The 21246-nt window shown below is 41.5% G+C and overlaps 1 protein-coding gene across 1 annotated transcript in view; it reads left to right on the top strand.

Moving 5' to 3' along the window:
- The window catches only part of LOC126234564 (uncharacterized), a 54190-nt gene that overhangs the window by 3608 nt on the left and 29336 nt on the right, over nt 1-21246 (top strand). The window contains exon 2 of the mRNA XM_049943267.1: nt 17598-18465. Within this exon, the coding sequence (XP_049799224.1) occupies nt 17617-18465 (849 nt within the window). The 5' untranslated portion in view covers nt 17598-17616. The remainder of the gene's footprint in view (nt 1-17597; nt 18466-21246) is intronic.

Raw genomic sequence — 21246 nt, forward strand, 5'->3', positions numbered from 1 at the left:
TTCGCTAAGAATCAGGAGACATCGTCAGAGCTAACTCATAAATACTGCATGAAGTCGATTTAGTCAACCCATGTTCTTAAACTTTAAGGTTTCCGTTAGTATCGAGGTTATTCCTACACTGACGTGACAAATATCGTGGGATACCCCCTAATATCGTGCTGCACCTTTTACCTGGTGTAGAGCAGCAACTTGACGTCGTGTGAACTTAACTAGTCCTTGGAAGTCCCATGCTGCCTCTCTAGCCGTCCATAATAGCGAAATTGTTGCCTGTGTAGGATTTTGTGGACGAACTGGGCCTTTAGATTATGTCCCATAAATGTGCGGTGGGTGGCCAAATCATTCGCTCGAACTCCACAGAATGCTCTTCAAACCAAGTCACAACATATCGTCGTCCATAAAAATTTCATCGTTGTTTGTGGACTTGAAGCCCATGAGTAGCTTCACATGGTCCCCAAGCAGCCAAACGTAACCATTTAGGCTTGTCAGAAGTGTCATCTGGCACTCTTTCACAACAGTGGTGTCTGCTAACACCTGTGATTGAGTACTTATTAAATTATCACGATTTTGTATTATCAATTTAAGTAATATTTGAATAAAGTTACTGGAAAATAGTAAAATGTTAATTTAATAAATGCAGAAGTATGACAAAATATGAGGTATTGGAGTATTATTGTTGAGGATATGAGGTTCTAACAAATATTTGCACGATGAAAAAAATATAAATACCACAACGAATCAAGAAATAAAATGCATACAGCTACAAAGCTTTCAGAGATAATAGCTACAGTGCACTTCTACTATCCGAGACATCGTATGTTGAAACAGCATGAAGTGTTTCAAAGTTGTTAATTCAGAGGTTCATTGTGAAAATGTTCATTTTCTGTGAAATATTACCTTCTTTATTTTTAAAGGTATTGAAACATTATTGTTTCATTGGATGTGTCTCATTTTTATGAGGTCGCAGATGTCTTCAGATTCGCTTCAATATTTGTGAATTATTATAGATACTTGAAGAGCTGTAAGAAGTCATCTTTCAGCTTCTCTGACTCTCGCAATTTCTTGGAGCATTATTTGTCCTCTTAAGCGTCAAAATTCCCCACAATAGGTTTTTACCCATTTCTGATTACGGTGCTCCACGTGCATGCACATAATCTCCCCTGGATCAGCTGCGAAACTTCCTCGTCCCACCGACTTGCACCCAGGCAAGCAAGCGAGCAAATTCAGCTCTCCTCAGTACCAGTACTTCTGTCAATGGCCGGAATAAAAACACAAGAGAAATTTCATACTTAGCCTGTGGGTGTGGACATGAATCGTCAAATAACTGTTGATGGACATTATTCACAAATATTTTGCGTCAGTGTTTAAACCGGCATTTTTGGTGACTTTTAGTTAGGATATCATGTTATTCCATCTAGTCTCAACACGCAAACTTGCAATGATTTTTCAGAGAACAGGCTGCTAACCTACTGTAAAAGGTGACTTTAACAATGTTGTGAAACATGTACTTCATGGACGATGCAGAACCTTCTCATTTCAATGTTAATATCCATTGGCTTCTAAATAACAGAATGCATTACAGGTGGGCACAAAGGGTTGAACCAGTTCTTTGCATATGTGTTCTTGGGTCATAAACCCACTGGACTTTTATTTGTGGAGGTCACTGAAAGTTCTTGTACATAGGATCTCAACACAAGGTGAAGATAGTCTGTACACCTACACTGTGGAAGGCTGCTAACCCATACGTTTTACTCCAGGGATACATCAGTGTACATCATTGTTGATACATGTATCAGTGTTAAAGGAGTGCACCTTTAGAGTTTCCTGTGTTTTCCTTGATTAAATACAGCGAGGATTTTGTAAAAAACGAGTTGTGGCATGGAAATAATGCGTTCCTTGACACTTTTCTAAACAACATGTTTGAAGTTGGAAAACAAAGAAACTGTATTTTTGTTCTACTGATATTTGTTTATTTCGAATGGGCTTTCAGCTTATTAAACCATCTTCAGCAAACATATGACTAGCGCCTAAAAGAGACATTAGTCAGTAGGAAACCAGATGTTAGGAACAAGGATACTATCAACACAAACAGTATCTTTAGCTCTCACATTTCAGTTCGTGTGCTCATCACTCATTTCATGCGCCACACATTTTAAATTACAATGATGAATTACAGTTCATAAGATATATAATATCAAAAACAGTACACAACGAAAACGCGCAGTATTAAAGTATAGTATGAATATAATCCCCCCCATGAACCATGGACCTTGCCGTTGGTGGGGAGGCTTGCGTGCCTCAATGATACAGATAGCCGTACCGTAGGTGCAACCACAACGGAGGGGTATCTGTTGAGAGGCCAGAAAAACGTGTGGTTCCTGAAGAGGGGCATCAGCGTTTTCAGTAGTTGCAGGGGCAACAGTCTGGATGATTGACTGATCTGGCCTTGTAACATTAACCAAAATGACCTTGCTGTTCTGGTACTGCGAACGGCTGAAAGCAAGGGGAAACTACAGCCGTAATTTTTCCCGAGGGCATGCAGCTTTACTGTATGATTGAATGATGATGGCGTCCTCTTGGGTAAAATATTCCGGAGGTAAAATAGTCCCCCATTCGGATCTCCGGGCGGGGACTACTCAAGAGGACGTTGTTATCACGAGAAAGAAAACTGGCGTTCTACGGATCGGAGCGTGGAATGTCAGATCCCTTAATCGGGCAGGTAGGTTAGAAAATTTAAAAAGGGAAATGGATAGATTCAAGTTAGATATAGTAGGAATTAGTGAAGTTCGGTGGCAGGAGGAACAAGACTTTTGGTCAGGTGAATACAGGGTTATATACACAAAATCAAATAGGGATAATGCAGGAGTAGGTTTAATAATGAATAAAAAAATATGAGTGCGGGTAAGCTACTACAAACAGCATAGTGAACGCATTATTGTGGCCAAGATAGACACGAAGCCCATGCCTACCACAGTAGTACAAGTTTATATGCCAACTAGCTCTGCAGATGACGAAGAAATTGATGAAATATATGATGAGATAAAAAAAATTATTCAGGTACTGAAGGGAGACGAAAATTTAATAGTCATGGGTGACTGGAATTCGGTAGTAGGAAAAGGGAGAGAAGGAAACGTAGTGGGTGAATATGGATTGGGGCTAAGAAATGAAAGAGGAAGCAGCCTGGTGGAATTTTGCACAGAGCACAACTTAATCATAGCTAACACTTGGTTCAAGAATCATAAAAGAAGGTTGTATATATGGAAGAATCCAGGAGATACTAAAAGGTATCAGATAGATTATATAATGGTAAGACAGAGATTTAGGAGCCAGGTTTTAAATTGTAAGCCATTTCCAGGGGCAGATGTGGACTCTGACCACAATCTATTGGTTATGAACTGTAGATTAAAACTGAAGAAACTGCAAAAAGGCGGGAATTTAAGGAGATGGGACCTGGATAAACTGAAAGAACCAGAGGTTGTACAGAGTTTCAGGGAGAGCATAAGGGAACAACTGACAGGAATGGGGGAAAGAAATACATGAGAAGAAGAATGGGTAGCTTTGAGGGATGAAATAGTGAAGGCAGCAGAGGATCAAATAGGTAAAAAGACGAGAGCTAGTAGAAACCCTTGGGTAACAGAAGATATATTGAATATAATTGATGAAAGGAGAAAATATAAAAATGCCGTAAATGAAACAGGCAAAAAGGAATACAAACGTCTCAAAAATGAGATCGACAGGAAGTACAAAATGGCTAAGCAGGGATGGCTAGATGTCAAATGTAAGGATGTAGAGGCTTATCTCACTAGGGGTAAGATAGATACTGACTACAGGAAAGTTAAAGAGACCTTCGGAGAAAGGAGAACCACTTGCATGAATATCAAGAGCTTTGATGGAAACCCAGTTCTAAGTAAAGAAGGGAAGGCATAAAGGTGGAAGGAGTATATAGAGGGTCTATACAAGGGTGATGTACTTGAGGACAATATTATGGAAACAAAAGAGGATGTAGGAAGATGAAATGGGAGATATGATATTGCGTGAAGAGTTTGACAGAGCACTGAAAGACCTGAGTCGAAACAAGGCCCCCAGAGTAGACAACATTCCATTATAACTACTGACAGCCTTGGGAGAGCCAGTCCTGACAATACTCTACCATCTGCTGAGCAAGATGTATGAGACATGCGAAATACCCTTAGATTTCAAGAAGAATATAATAATCCCAATCCCAAAGAAAGCAGGTGTTGACAGATGTGAAAATTACCGAACTATCAGTTTAATAAGTCACAGCTGCAAAATACTAACGCGAATTCTTTACAGATGAATGGAAAAACTGATAGAATCTGACCTCGGGGAAGATAAGTTTGGATTCCGTAGAAATGTTGGAACACGTGAGGCAATACTGACCATACGACTTATCTTAGAAGAAAGATTAAGGAAAGGTAAACCTACATTTCTAGCATTTGTAGACTTAGAGAAAGCTTTTGACAAGGTTGATTGGAATACTCTCTTTCAAATTCTAAAGGTGGCAGGGGTAAAATACAGGGAGCGAAACGCTATTTACAATTTGTACAGAAACCAGATGGCAGTTATAAGAGTCGAGGGACACGAAAGGGAAGCAGTGGTTGGGAAGGGAGTGAGACAGGGTTGTAGCCTATCCCCGATGTTATTCAATCTGTATATTGAGCAAGCAATAAAGGAAACAAAAGAAAAGTTCGGAGTAGGTATTAAAATCCATGGAGAAGAAATAAAAACTTTGAGGTTCGCCGATGACATTGTAATTCTGTCAGAGGCAGCAAAGCACTTGGAAGAACAGTTGAACGGAATGGACAGTGTCTTGAAAGGAGGATATAAGATGAACATCAACAAAAGCAAAACGAGGATAATGGAATGTAGTCGAATTAAGGTGGGTGACGCTGAGGGAATTAGATTAGGAAATGAGACACTTAAAGCAGTAAGGGAGTTTTGCTATTTGGGGAGCAAAATAACTGATGATGGTCGAAGTAGAGAGGATATAAAATGTAGACTGGCAATGGCAAGAAAAGCGTTTCTGAAGAGAAATTTGTTAACATCGAGCATAGATTTAAGTGTCAGGAAGTCGTTTCTGAAAGTATTTGTATGGAGTGTAGCCATGTATGGAAGTGAAACATGGACGATAAATAGTTTAGACAAGAAGAGAATAGAAGCTTTCGAAATGTGGTGCTACAGAAGATTGCTGAAGATTGGATGGGTAGATCACATAACTAATGAGGAGGTATTGAATAGAATTGGAGAGAAGAGGAGCTTGTGGCACCACTTGACTAGAAGATGGGATCGGTTGGTAGGACATGTTCTGAGACATCGAGGGATCACCAATTTAGTATTGGAGGGCAGCACGGAAGGTAAAAATCGGAGAGGGAGACCAAGAGATGAATACACTAAGCAGATTCAGAAGGATGTGGGCTGCAGTGGGTACTGGGAGGTGAAGAAGCTTGCACAGGATAGAGTAGCATGGACAGCTGCATCAAACCAGTCTCAGGACTGAAGACCACGACAACAACATGAATATAATAAGGATGTAATGAAAAACGAAGTAAGGTATTCTGACACAAGTTTGTGGAAACGAATCAGACCATTCAGTTTGAGTTCTGAGAGTAAGTGACTGGTGCTTAAGAGTGGGGATGTGCTCAGCTGTAATAAATGATTCATTACTAGGTGGGGTTTTTGAGCTAACTGCTAATTTAATTTAAGTGCTTCTGATAGGCTAAGCATTCACCTTTGTTGGCTTTGTGTGTATGATCTACCTTCAGAATGTGTCAGTAAGTGTGGTGTCTGAAATTATGTAATCTCCAGCTTCGTTCATGTTCCATCAGTCTATATGATATAGCCTCGCCTGGTTGACCAATATGCAGTATTTTGTGGACAGCGCAAGTGGTTTTATAAACTCTACTATTATTTAATAAATATGTTTTAACCTCGCTGTTGAATAATATGTAAAATAAAGTGTTATTGTTGCCAGATCTGAGAAATTTGGCCAAATTGTTGGATGACACTTCTTAATATGTGCTAGTGAACAACTTATTTTCGTTACAAGTCTTACTGCATAAAAAAAAAAAACATAAAGGTAGGGAAAGATTTTTCATCTTTGTTTCTTGTGTAGAATTTTGTCAGTGCTGTTACTAGCTGCAGTAAATTTAATTGTGCCTAATTTTCTTTGGAAGCTCTCCCTTGACATTGGTGTGGATATGCACAATGGGATAGAAGACAGCATATTTGTGGGTTACTGGATACCCATACCAACATAAAAGTGTTACAGTGTCTGTTGTTGAAGATTTTTTGTTAATTTTGAAACTATGTGTATTTGTAGTAATGTAAGAAGCTCATGGGGTTTTCACCAAGCTCCATGGTGAACTGTATGTTCACTGTTGTGAGCCTAGATGTTCTAGGGTTCTAGGAATGCGCTGAGCTATCTGGCTGTGACTGTACACAGACACAGTACATTGTTTACATATCTAACCCACTAGTTAATGTTACACTGAGAGCTTCTTCATCTAGAAACAGCTTTTCTGAATGGTCTATAAAGACTTATGCTAAAAGATATCTGAAGGGAGACCACATTGCCAAGCCATGTAACTGTCTGTACAGAGATCCTAGAAATCGAAAATAATGTAGTTGTCAGCATGTATGGGCAGCCATCCTTATATCTTCTTTCACACCAACTTTGTATACTAGTTCTGTCAGAACTGGTGTGTGAAAATAAACTTCTAACATAAATACATCCACTTTTTTACTGTGTAGGATAGTGAGACCTTTAATTTTCTCAACAAGGTCCACTAAATTATAGTTCCAAAGGTGGATTTAAATTTCGTCTAGAACAGTCATATATATTACTTTGTTGTTACTCACAGTCTTTAGTATTATACTCAGAGACCTTTTATGTTTTAAAATTGTGTTTATTCGTCATGAATTGTGTTCGATAGTATCTGTGTTGTAAACTGTAATTTAACGCTATAATTTTCAATGTTTTTTGTACAACTTGAGTGACAAGCACTCGACGTTTCTTACCTAATGTGACGACTAAAGATCTGCAGGTGTTGATTACACCTTTGTTTCTTTTGTTTCTAATGTTTGATTTCCAATGCACTAGTGTCGCTGTAAAATGCAGATGAGAGAGCGGATAGATGGAAGGAACACATTGAAGGCCTCTACGAGGGGGAAGACTTGTCTGATGTTGTGACAGAAGAAGAAACAGGAGTCAATAGGGAAGGAAAGAGGATCCACTATTAGAATCAGAATTTGAAAGAGCTTTGCAAGACTTAAGATCGAATAAGGCAGAAGGGATAGATAAAATTTCATCAGAATTTCTTAAATGGCTTGGAAAAGTGGCAACAAAACGACTAATTTACGTTGGTGTGTAGAATTTGTAAGTCTGGCTATGTACCATCAGACTTTCGGGAAAACACCATTCACACAATTCCGAAGATAGCAAGGGCCGACAAGTGGAGAATTATCGCACAATCAGCTTAATAGCTCATGTATCCAAGTTGCTGACAAGAATAATATACAGAAGAAGGGAAAAGGAAATTGAGGATCTTTTAGATGACGATCACTTAGGGAAGATAAAGGTATCAGAGAGACAGTACTGATGTTGCGTTCGACAATGTAAAATAGTGTAAGATGTTCAAAATCCTGAGAAAAATGGGGATAAGATATAGGGAAAGAGGGTTAATATACAATATGTGAAAGAGCCTAGTAGGGAACAAGAAAAGACAAAGAACGAAGTGAGGGGATTATTAATGGTGTAAAACAGTTCAGTCCAAACATCGAAGAAGCAATGACGAAAGTAAAAGAAAGGTGGGATTACAATTCAAGGTGAAATGTTATCAATGAGAAGATTCTCTGATGACATTGCTATCCTCAGTGAAAGTGAAGAAGAATTACAAGTTCTGCTGAATGGAATGAACAGTTTGTCGAGCACAGAATATGCACTGAGAGTAAATGAAGAAAGACGAAATTAATGAGAAATAGAAGAAATGAGAACACCGAGAATCTTAACAACAGGATTGGCGATCATGAAGTAGATGAAGTTAACGCATTCTGCTACTTAGGCAACAAAATAACCGAGGATGGACGAAGCAAGGAGGACGTCGAAAGCAGACTAGTACTGGCAAAAAGGGCACTACTGGCCAAGAGAAGTTTCCTAGTATCAAACACAGGCAATAGTTTGAGGAAAAACTTTCTGAGAATGTACGCTTGGAGCACAGCATTTTATGGTAGTTACACATGGACTGTGGGAAAACCGGAATAGAAGAGAATCGAAGGATCTGGGATGCGGTACTACAGAAAAATGTTGAAAATTAGGTGGGCTGATAACGTAAGGAAAGAGGAGGTTCTCCACAGAATCAGCGGAGAAAGGAATATATGGATAAGCTGTCAGGAAGAAGGGACAGGATGGTAGGACATCGGTTGAGACATAAAGAAATAACTTCGATGGTCCTAGAGTGAGCCTAGAGGGTAAAAACTGTAGAGGAAGTAGGTTGTAAGTACTACTCTGAGATGAAGAGTTTAGGACAAGACAGGAATTCGTGGCAGGCCGCATTAAACCTGTTACAAGGCTGATGACTCAGGAAAAGAAAGAATAAAAAGGGTGCCACCCGTGCACGCTAGGTAGAGGAAAGGTGCCTATTATGCGGTGGTTCCCTAATATGAGACACTCCAACTGTGCTCATGATAGGGGTTGCACTCTGGTGGAGAGTTTCTTAAACACGTGTACTGTGTGCCAGACGACGACACAGCGAGTAAGACGCCATAGTTGAGCCGGAAACAGTACGTAGAGGTTGATACAAAATTTCTCGTGTTTGGTGTTTTTGCGACATCGGTGTTGAGACAATATTTCAGCTTAAAGGTGAGTGGATATTACTGCACTCTTTTATTGTTATTATTTTTAAGGGTATTACCTATAATTATTGACAATTAGGTTCATTTTCCAACGAACGTTGTTAACAAGTGCGTGATTCTTTGTGTAAGATGGCGACATTCCTAATATGCGACAGTATGGGGATCCAAATACGCGACAGTGTCGCATATTACGATACCTATCGCATATTGGGGGAACTCGTTCTCTCACGACTTTGTATATGTAATTTACGCAATACTATCATGAGATAACAATAATTCATCATTTATTGTAGTAAAATTTTGGCAACTGCGTTTATTGGGTAGACCTTTGTCACCCTTGGTGGCCAATTTATTTATGGAGGACTTCGAGGAGAAGGCCCTGGAGTCTGCTAGCCTGAAGCCTACAGTTTTTTGGAGGTACGTTGATGATACCTTTGTAGTGGGGCCCCATGGCGAGGACAAATTGCAGGACTTCTTAAACCATCTGAATTCTATCCATGGACAAATTCAGTTCACAATGGAAATGGAAAAGGAGGGATGTCTTCCATTTTTGGATGTCTTGGTTCGGCGCAAAGAAGATGGCACTTTGGGTCATGCAGTATATCGGAAACCGACCCATACGGACTTATATTTACATGCAAATAGCTGTCACCATCCTTCGCAGACGAGTAGTGTTCTAAGAACTTTGGTACACCGAGCACACGTCATATCTGATGAAAGTAGTTTAAAAGACGAACTTTTACATCTGAAGAGAGTTTTTGAGGACAACGGGTATTCTTCATAACAGATACGTAAGGCACTACAAATAAAACCTAAGGTGTCCATAAGGAATGCAGAAGATGACGAGGAAACATTTAAATCCATGGCTTTCCTGCCGTATGTGGGAAGCCTTTCATCCAAAATAGGACGGATCCTCACTAAACATAAAGTAAAAGTGATTTTTCGTCCACCGGCGAAGACGGCTGCACTCCTGGGTTCCGTTAAAGATGACTTACGACTCCGCAAGCCTGGAGTTTACAAGATACCATGTGAATGTGGCCTTTCATACATCGGACAAACGAATCGTACAGTCCAAGAGAGGTGTACGGAACATCGCAGGTACACTCGGCTCTTACAACCCAGTAAATCGGCTGTGGCAGAGCATCGTATTGATTCTGGTCACTCTATGGTATATGAAAATGTCGAAATTCTGGCTTCTGTTTCATCTTTCTGGGACTCCGTAGTAAAAGAGGCCATTGAAATCCGCTTGACGAAGAATTTAATTAATAGAGACAGCGGTTTCACATTAGATAAATCATGGAATCCGGCACTTTCAATATTGAACTTACAAAGACGTCGCTTCAGTTCAGCTCCCAGTAATATATCGACCTCCCAGCATGGATCGAATGCGCAGTCACAGACGTAACTTATGCATATTGTACGTTTTTGCCGCCAATCAACATCACTGGCGCCTTGTTTATCTGTGGCCGCATGCGCAGTGGCGCGGTCCGCGAGTTTAAAAGGATGGAGCGAGCGCTGGAGCGTCAGTCGTACAGCTCTCTCTGAAGATGGCTGAAAGGTATACAGCCGAAATATTAGAAGAAGAAGCAGAATACATGCGGCTGCATTCCCGAAACTTAATGGAGCAGTCATTGCGCCGCGAAAACCTGAAGACTCACATCAAGTACCTCTTCGGGGAGGAGATGGTTTTATGTGTTCGACGATTGGACAAGCTACGACATTTGAGAGCGAGATTATTGAGCTCTTTAAGTTTTTTACTGAGGTGCCGTGACTATGGCATTATTCCGAAGTTTGCCAGGTTAGTACATTTTATAAAATCGACTTCCATGAATAAGATTTTAATTAAAGCTGGCTCTGCTATCGTTAAGGAGAGGATCCGATTTACACGAAGGAAGCTGGATCTTGTTTCTCAAGAACTTTATCGTCTGCACCTGAAGATGTCTGTGGAGTTACCCAGCAACTCTTGGAACTGGATAGATGGTACAACATGGGCCAAATCAGACTGGGTTCGTGAGGTAGCGACATCAAGACAGACTGCAAAGTTCAGCCGACTTGAGCCATCTCCACAGCAAGAAAGTATCATTCGACGCTCCGTCATTAATATGACGGATAGAGATTTGGACGATGCTACGATGATGGTCTTAAGCAAAGGACTGAATTTTGCACTCACGCCAAAGGTTTTGCCTATACCTGCATTCATCAGTGCCGTTGAAGAAGCTGTTCGAACACTTTCTACGGATTCTGCAGATGAAATAAGACGCGAAACGCGTCGAGCTGTTATGAAGGCTCGCCCACAGAGAAGCAATATATCTGTGGCAGAGAGGACTGCACTACGTATGCTCCGCCAAGATACCGAAACGGTGGTTCTGCCTGCTGATAAAGGTAATGCCACTGTCTTAATGTCACGTGACGACTATCATGATAAGATATACAGCTTATTGAATGATAGTATGTACCGGAAGATCAGTAAGGACCCCACCAACAAGGTGGTAAGGAAGACGGCGTCGCTTTTGAATGCCTCCCCATTTCCACCGGAAGTCATACGAAGACTGAAACCAAGTGGTGCAGTGCCTCCAAGGCTTTATGGACTCCCAAAGATCCATAAGAAAGACGTTCCTCTACGTCCTATCGTGAGCAATATTGGTTCTCCCAACTATGATTGTGCCAAGCACCTGGCGTCACTATTGAGGCCGCTTGTGGGAAAATGTGATCATCATATAAGGAACTCTGCAGATTTCATTGGCAAATTAAAATCTTTGAAACTGAACACCTCTGATCTATTAGTCAGCTTTGATGTAGTGTCGCTATTTACTAAGGTACCTCTTTCTGAATCTTTAGATCTCATTGGAAAAAGTTTTGATAAGGAGATTTTAGCTTTGTTTCACCATGTGATGACCTCCACATACTTTTTATTTAATAACGACTTTTTTGAACAGACTGACGGTGTTGCCATGGGTAGTCCTTTGTCACCCTTGGTGGCCAATTTATTTATGGAGGACTTCGAGGAGAAGGCCCTGGAGTCTGCTAGCTTGAAGCCTACAGTTTTTTGGAGGTACGTTGATGATACCTTTGTAGTGGGGCCCCATGGCGAGGACAAATTGCAGGACTTCTTAAACCATCTGAATTCTATCCATGGACAAATTCAGTTCACAATGGAAGTGGAAAAGGAGGGATGTCTTCCATTTTTGGATGTCTTGGTTCGGCGCAAAGAAGATGGCACTTTGGGTCATGCAGTATATCGGAAACCGACCCATACGGACTTATATTTACATGCAAATAGCTGTCACCATCCTTCGCAGACGAGTAGTGTTCTAAGAACTTTGGTACACCGAGCACACGTCATATCTGATGAAAGTAGTTTAAAAGACGAACTTTTACATCTGAAGAGAGTTTTTGAGGACAACGGGTATTCTTCATAACAGATACGTAAGGCACTACAAATAAAACCTAAGGTGTCCATAAGGAATGCAGAAGATGACGAGGAAACATTTAAATCCATGGCTTTCCTGCCGTATGTGGGAAGCCTTTCATCCAAAATAGGACGGATCCTCACTAAACATAAAGTAAAAGTGATTTTTCGTCCACCGGCGAAGACGGCTGCACTCCTGGGTTCCGTTAAAGATGACTTACGACTCCGCAAGTCTGGAGTTTACAAGATACCATGTGAATGTGGCCTTTCATACATCGGACAAACGAATCGTACAGTCCAAGAGAGGTGTACGGAACATCGCAGGTACACTCGGCTCTTACAACCCAGTAAATCGGCTGTGGCAGAGCATTGTATTGATTCTGGTCACTCTATGGTATATGAAAATGTCGAAATTCTGGCTTCTGTTTCATCTTTCTGGGACTCCGTAGTAAAAGAGGCCATTGAAATCCGCTTGACGAAGAATTTAATTAATAGAGACAGCGGTTTCACATTAGATAAATCATGGAATCCGGCACTTTCAATATTGAACTTACAAAGACGTCGCTTCAGTTCAGCTCCCAGTAATATATCGACCTCCCAGCATGGATCGAATGCGCAGTCACAGACGTAACTTATGCATATTGTACGTTTTTGCCGCCAATCAACATCACTGGCGCCTTGTTTATCTGTGGCCGCATGCGCAGTGGCGCGGTCCGCGAGTTTAAAAGGATGGAGCGAGCGCTGGAGCGTCAGTCGTACGGCTCTCTCTGAAGATGGCTGAAAGGTATACAGCCGAAATATTAGAAGAAGAAGCAGAATACATGCGGCTGCATTCCCGAAACTTAATGGAGCAGTCATTGCGCCGCGAAAACCTGAAGACTCACATCAAGTACCTCTTCGGGGAGGAGATGGTTTTATGTGTTCGACGATTGGACAAGCTACGACATTTGAGAGCGAGATTATTGAGCTCTTTAAGTTTTTACTGAGGTGCCGTGACTATGGCATTATTCCGAAGTTTGCCAGGTTAGTACATTTTATAAAATCGACTTCCATGAATAAGATTTTAATTAAAGCTGGCTCTGCTATCGTTAAGGAGAGGATCCGATTTACACGAAGGAAGCTGGATCTTGTTTCTCAAGAACTTTATCGTCTGCACCTGAAGATGTCTGTGGAGTTACCCAGCAACTCTTGGAACTGGATAGATGGTACAACATGGGCCAAATCAGACTGGGTTCGTGAGGTAGCGACATCAAGACAGACTGCAAAGTTCAGCCGACTTGAGCCATCTCCACAGCAAGAAAGTATCATTCGACGCTCCGTCATTAATATGACGGATAGAGATTTGGACGATGCTACGATGATGGTCTTAAGCAAAGGACTGAATTTTGCACCCACGCCAAAGGTTTTGCCTATACCTGCATTCATCAGTGCCGTTGAAGAAGCTGTTCGAACACTTTCTACGGATTCTGCAGATGAAATAAGACGCGAAACGCGTCGAGCTGTTATGAAGGCTCGCCCACAGAGAAGCAATATATCTGTGGCAGAGAGGACTGCACTACGTATGCTCCGCCAAGATACCGAAACGGTGGTTCTGCCTGCTGATAAAGGTAATGCCACTGTCTTAATGTCACGTGACGACTATCATGATAAGATATACAGCTTATTGAATGATAGTATGTACCGGAAGATCAGTAAGGACCCCACCAACAAGGTGGTAAGGAAGACGGCGTCGCTTTTGAATGCCTCCCCATTTCCACCGGAAGTCATACGAAGACTGAAACCAAGTGGTGCAGTGCCTCCAAGGCTTTATGGACTCCCAAAGATCCATAAGAAAGACGTTCCTCTACGTCCTATCGTGAGCAATATTGGTTCTCCCAACTATGATTGTGCCAAGCACCTGGCGTCACTATTGAGGCCGCTTGTGGGAAAATGTGATCATCATATAAGGAACTCTGCAGATTTCATTGGCAAATTAAAATCTTTGAAACTGAACACCTCTGATCTATTAGTCAGCTTTGATGTAGTGTCGCTATTTACTAAGGTACCTCTTTCTGAATCTTTAGATCTCATTGGAAAAAGTTTTGATAAGGAGATTTTAGCTTTGTTTCACCATGTGATGACCTCCACATACTTTTTATTTAATAACGACTTTTTTGAACAGACTGACGGTGTTGCCATGGGTAGTCCTTTGTCACCCTTGGTGGCCAATTTATTTATGGAGGACTTCGAGGAGAAGGCCCTGGAGTCTGCTAGCTTGAAGCCTACAGTTTTTTGGAGGTACGTTGATGATACCTTTGTAGTGGGGCCCCATGGCGAGGACAAATTGCAGGACTTCTTAAACCATCTGAATTCTATCCATGGACAAATTCAGTTCACAATGGAAGTGGAAAAGGAGGGATGTCTTCCATTTTTGGATGTCTTGGTTCGGCGCAAAGAAGATGGCACTTTGGGTCATGCAGTATATCGGAAACCGACCCATACGGACTTATATTTACATGCAAATAGCTGTCACCATCCTTCGCAGACGAGTAGTGTTCTAAGAACTTTGGTACACCGAGCACACGTCATATCTGATGAAAGTAGTTTAAAAGACGAACTTTTACATCTGAAGAGAGTTTTTGAGGACAACGGGTATTCTTCATAACAGATACGTAAGGCACTACAAATAAAACCTAAGGTGTCCATAAGGAATGCAGAAGATGACGAGGAAACATTTAAATCCATGGCTTTCCTGCCGTATGTGGGAAGCCTTTCATCCAAAATAGGACGGATCCTCACTAAACATAAAGTAAAAGTGATTTTTCGTCCACCGGCGAAGACGGCTGCACTCCTGGGTTCCGTTAAAGATGACTTACGACTCCGCAAGCCTGGAGTTTACAAGATACCATGTGAATGTGGCCTTTCATACATCGGACAAACGAATCGTACAGTCCAAGAGAGGTGTACGGAACATCGCAGGTACACTCGGCTCTTACAACCCAGTAAATCGGCTGTGGCAGAGCATCGTATTGATTCTGGTCACTCTATGGTATATGAAAATGTCGAAATTCTGGCTTCTGTTTCATCTTTCTGGGACTCCGTAGTAAAAGAGGCCATTGAAATCCGCTTGACGAAGAATTTAATTAATAGAGACAGCGGTTTCACATTAGATAAATCATGGAATCCGGCACTTTCAATATTGAACTTACAAAGACGTCGCTTCAGTTCAGCTCCCAGTAATATATCGACCTCCCAGCATGGATCGAATGCGCAGTCACAGACGTAACTTATGCATATTGTACGTTTTTGCCGCCAATCAACATCACTGGCGCCTTGTTTATCTGTGGCCGCATGCGCAGTGGCGCGGTCCGCGAGTTTAAAAGGATGGAGCGAGCGCTGGAGCGTCAGTCGTACGGCTCTCTCTGAAGATGGCTGAAAGGTATACAGCCGAAATATTAGAAGAAGAAGCAGAATACATGCGGCTGCATTCCCGAAACTTAATGGAGCAATGTTCATATTGTATGTTTGCCACCTCACTCAACGCATAAAATGCAGCCACTTGACGCCGGATCTATGGGGCCTTTGAAAACCTACTGTGCCCAAGAGATACAAACGTGGTTGGCAAGTAACCCAGGTCGTGTTATCACCCCATTATTAATAGCCAAGTTATTAGGGGCAGCTTACAACCGAGCAGCAACAATGGAAGCACCTGTGAATGCCTTCAGAAAAACAGGTCTCATCCAATGCAACAGAAACATCTTTAGGGAACATGAATTTTCAATTCATCGCTATGCTAACGCTCTTCAACAAAGAGATGCCAAAAACGAAAATGAAACTACTGATGGTGATGGTCAAGCTGTCAGCCCGGCAGACATCAGACCTCTCCCACACATCGCAAAACCACCTGGAGTTAGTCATATAGGTTAAACATCGCGTTCGTGCTCTGCTGCGTTACTATCTTCAGCTCCTTATGTGAAGCAATTGCAAGAATCTAAACAGAAGAAATCAGAGGCTGAAGCTAAGAAAGCAGTGAGTTATTTGGGGAGAAGAGTGGAAGATCTTCCAATCGTAGACCTAAAGCATCCGATGTCCATCTTGATGACAGTGGGGATTCAGACAGCAGTAACGACGATGACGCAGAGTGTCTGTTCTGTAATGGGCGCTTTTATGAAGGCAAACACGGGGAGAAATGGGCATAGGGCACGAAATGTTATCGCTGGGCTCATGAAGATTGCGGTGTCTCAGAAGACAATTTTGTTTGCCCCGGATGTCGTAAATATAAACCTAAGTAGTGTGAAATGAGTGAAGGATAACAGAAATGAATAAACATGTAAAAATTGTATATTCATATGTCATTATTATGTAATAAAAAAATTAAAGCAAATTATTATTATTGTCTCATATTAGGAAACCGTGTTCTCATTTCTACGAAAAGCCTTGTTTGTGAAGATTTAATAACTACTCTGAAGGATTGTTTATTATTGCAAATACGATAATTGTATGATAAAATTAAATAATGCAAGATCTTATTACCATCATAAAAAATACAATTGCACTCACTTTTACGTCTTTCAAATGGGTTTACAAGTGTGCCTCATATTAGGCACCTTTCCTCTACTAGTTTGCAGACAGTGGTCTAGTAATGCAAAAACAGGTTGGAAATAAGCAAATAGTAGATAAGAAAAAAACAGTTTGATTGTTTTTCAACGTTAAATAGAGAATTGTTCTACCACAAAGTGACGGAAAAATCCATAAATCTGACCATACAACATAATTTGACCGTCCATGCTCGAGGAATGTGTACTGGATGTTTGGCCAAACAATTTTATTGCACCATATATATCAGTACACAAAAAAAAAATTTATGTTACCTACACTTCTCTAGACGATCAAAACATTGTGCCTTAGACATGAAATCAGTGCCATATATCTGAGCGTTGAATTATCTGTTGGCTAGCTGTTGGCTAGTGGGTTTGAGGACTGGAGACGGATTCACACAAGCCTTCGGTCCGTCAGTGCCTCTCCTCATTCCCCAAGCGAACAACAGCTCCCTTTAAGACCCAAAAAGATTTCTAGCCTCCAACTCGGAGGAGCCAAATCATCTGGAACAAATCTCCCAACTAGTTAAATGTCATACCTTGACGACTGGATTTGTGAGAGGGTGATATTTCTGGAACCTGTGAATCAATCTATGTAACATATTTAGATAGCTCCGCTTAAGAAAGAAATGCTTACAGAACGATGAGTTCTCGTTTAAAGGTCCATTGTTGCATGCTGTTACTGAAAAAATACCTTTGATTAACGACAAGAGGTTTACTTTTGTATTCTTGTTTGTTTGCAGTCTTCATTCTGGATCAAACATGAGTTGTGCTGAACCTGAAAGTCCGCCCTTACCTTATTGGGTCAACAAGCAGTTCATAGAGTCTGTGCTGAATAATGGAAATGAGGGGACTGCGCTGACGGTGAAAATATTCGAATTTGACTCTGCCTCCAAGCGGGGCATGAGCTTCTCAAGCGACGTGATCAGAATTGTCGCGGCTGTCAGACCTGGAGAATCCGACGCCTACGAAAAGAGGAGTTTCGTACTGAAGTACTTGGAGATAGATTGGGAAAGGGAAGATGTCCCAAAGGACTTCCAGACGGAGACAATGGCGCTGGATGACGTGATGCCACAGGTACATAAACTGCTGAGGAGTGTGGAGGGCGAGGCGTTCCGGCCTGTGGCGCCGCTCTGCCATGTGGCAGGCAGTACGCCCTTCCCGTTCCTCGCCATAGAGGACCTCTCGCCGGCGGGCTTCAGCACGGCGGATGCTGCCCTGCCCCTGGACTACGAGCAGTGTGCAGCAGTGGTGAGCGCCTACGCCCGCCTGCACGCCGCCTCGGCGAGGGTCCTCAAGGACCGGCCACACTACAAAACGCTCTTTGACCCAAAGGATACCATGAATGAGGGTCTGCAGGAGTACTACAGGCAGTTCTCTGACCATCTCTTCAAAGCCGTGGCCCGGCAGCTTAGAGCTCACAGTGGGTTCGAAAGCTACGCTGAAAAGTATGAACGGCTTGCAGAAAAATTCACAAACGACTTCTTCAGCTACTGGAGGTCAACGGAAGTAAGACTGCCAGTTATTCTGCACGGCGACTGTTGGAAGTACAACTACATGTTTGCAAATGTGGATGGAAATAATATACATGTTAGGCTCATAGATTTTCAGGTAAGTGAATTTCCTTTCCGTGTAACAGTTTCAGTTCGTTTTATTTCTGTTCTCCCTATACTTCTTCTTCTCCCCATGTTTTCTTTTCCTTCCTTCTGTCCCAGTTTTACTGATTTCTTATTTTTTTCTGCCTTGCAAGCGTTATAAGGTTATAACTCTCTGCTCAAAATTTTATTTCTGTTATTTTGGATTCCTTGATATTTTTTCCTTGGTAGTCATTTTCATATTCCTGTAGCCCAGGCTACTGTTATCGTTTTTGTTCAGAAATCAAGAAATATTTTTTTTGTTTTCCCATTCTCATTCATTTGGACGAGGTGTCCTGTGAGGGTTAACCTTCCCTTAGACTTCAGTTCTAATACCTTCTGTATATTTCGGTCGCTCTGAATACTTCTCGCTTTCTAACAATCTATAATTTATATTATACACACTAGTTTTCATATCATCGTCTTTCCGAAGTCTCTGTCGTGCCCAGCATATAATTCATAGTTAAGATTTCACCTTTTCATAAACATTGTGGTCTTATCATTATAATGTAGTGATTTGGTGCAATCTTTTATTTTGTTTGTACATGTGTTCCGCTTCTTTTCTTAAAGCAGTGGTCATGGCGGGTTTTTAGAAATGAATCTCATTCTAGAGTTAGGTTCCTTTCAGCTAGTCTCCACGTGAGCTGGGAACAGGGCAGTGGTGTGACATCTTTGGAATGCTGTGGAGTGGTTGGTTACTCAGTGCAGTTAGCTGGCGCCACGTTTCTGTTTACACAACAAGTCATTGTCCAGGACGGTGGCTGTTGTGACAAGCAGATGCTGTCTGTGTCACCTCTATAGAAAAGGGAACACTTTGGTGAACAAGTGGTCGTATGAAGAAGTACACCAGAGTATCAGATTTTGCTGGTTTAGTTACTACGGATTTATGTTCCAGTGTCCTCATTTTATTTAATTTCATCAATTCTGTGTGATTTAAGTGCTTCTGTGTCAAGATGATGGGAACTTGACTCGCTAAACATGTAGCTGTGGTTTACATTTCACACATCTGAATTTACATGCTACATAACGATGACGGTTATCAGCGCAACTGCTACCTCCAGTCCTTAGGACAGATAACATTAGAATGCCTGTTTCAATAACGATTGTGAGGTGTTTATGTAAATATAAGAATCTTAAATCCAGATTCCTTAAAAAAGTCAGAAATACACTACTGGCCATTAAAATTGCTACACCAAGAAGAAATGACATGTGATTACATTTTCACGCAATTTGGGTGCATAGATCCTGAGAAATCAGTACTCAGAACAACTACCTCTGGTCGTAATAACGGCCTTGATACGCCTGGGCATTTAGTCATCAGAGCTTGTATGGCGTTTACAGGTACAGCTGCCCATGCAGCTTCAACACGGTACCACAGTTCATCAAGAATAGTGACTTGCAAACGTCCCCATCTGTTGACTCAGGGATCGAGACGTGGCTGAACGATCCATTACAGCCATGCGGATAAGATGCCTGTCATCTCGACTACTAGTGATACGACTCGACTACTAGTGATACGAGGTCGTTGGGATCCAGCACGGTGTTCCGTATTACCCTTCCGAACCCACCGATTCCGTATTCTGCTAACAGTCATTGAATCTCGAACAACGCGAGCAGCAATGTCGCGATACGATAAACCGCAATCGCGATAGGCTACAATCCGACCTTTATCAAAGTCTGAAACGTGATGGTACGCATTTCTCCTCCTTACACGAGGCATCACAACAAAGTTTCACTAGACAACGCCGGTCAACTGCTGTTTGTGTATGAGAAATCGGTTGGAAACTTTCCTCATGTCAGTACGTTGTAGGTGTCGCCACCGGCGTCTACCTTGTGTGAATGCTCTGAAAAGATAATCATTTGCATATCACAGCATCTTCTTCCTGTCGGTTAAATTTCGCGTCTGTAGCATGTCATCTTCGTGGTGTAGCAATTTTAATGGTCAGTAGTGTATTATGTTCAAGAACAATTATGCTAAAAACGGTCTTATCCCAAATTACGCAAAGATGGAAACAGGTGATCAGCAATCTAGAACAGGAGAAGTAGCAATTTTAAAGCCAAGATACTGTGGGAACACACTGAAATTAATTGCCTTTGTGAGAAGAGAGATAAGATAACAAGATAATTAGATGTGTTGCTGGTTAAAACTTGAGATAAGCTGCACGAGCGCATTTGGGAGAAATCGAAAAGTTAGGTTGATGTATTGTAGAAAGGGTTCATTAAAAGGAAACTGAAGGGATAAGATGTTGCTAAAATTCGGTAAAATCGCAGTTAAAGCAGGGAGGGTAAAATAAATCACAAACCTTTAACTTCTATCCAAGAGATGCAAATCAGAAGGACACTGTGTTTAAAGAAGAAGAAAATATACTTTAAACCCTGGATTTTCGAAGCACGAGCAAACGCGCGGTGTACTTTGCACACATGCAACGAGTAGCTTTCTTCCTCTTAAACAGCGCAGTTGCATCAGACCCCAGTCAGACGCTTTTTCGATTACTAATTATCTCATAAACAACTACCTCATTATTGGATTCTGCTGATAGCTCGAAATGTGGAGCGTTTTTCTTGCACGTGTCGTAAATTTTTTTCATTTTTTTTCACATATCTCGCTGTTTATTTTACACTGCTGCTGCTCACTTGGACATACATACATAACAGTGTTAGTTGAAGCAATAATGAAGGAATAGGTACGGGCTCACAATTGTAAAACAACAACTGATCGGCACAAGGCAACCTCACTTGTGGTTGGTGCACTTTCTAC

Source organism: Schistocerca nitens, chromosome 2, assembly GCF_023898315.1.
Source record: "Schistocerca nitens isolate TAMUIC-IGC-003100 chromosome 2, iqSchNite1.1, whole genome shotgun sequence".
NCBI classification, from domain to species: Eukaryota; Metazoa; Arthropoda; class Insecta; order Orthoptera; family Acrididae; genus Schistocerca; species Schistocerca nitens.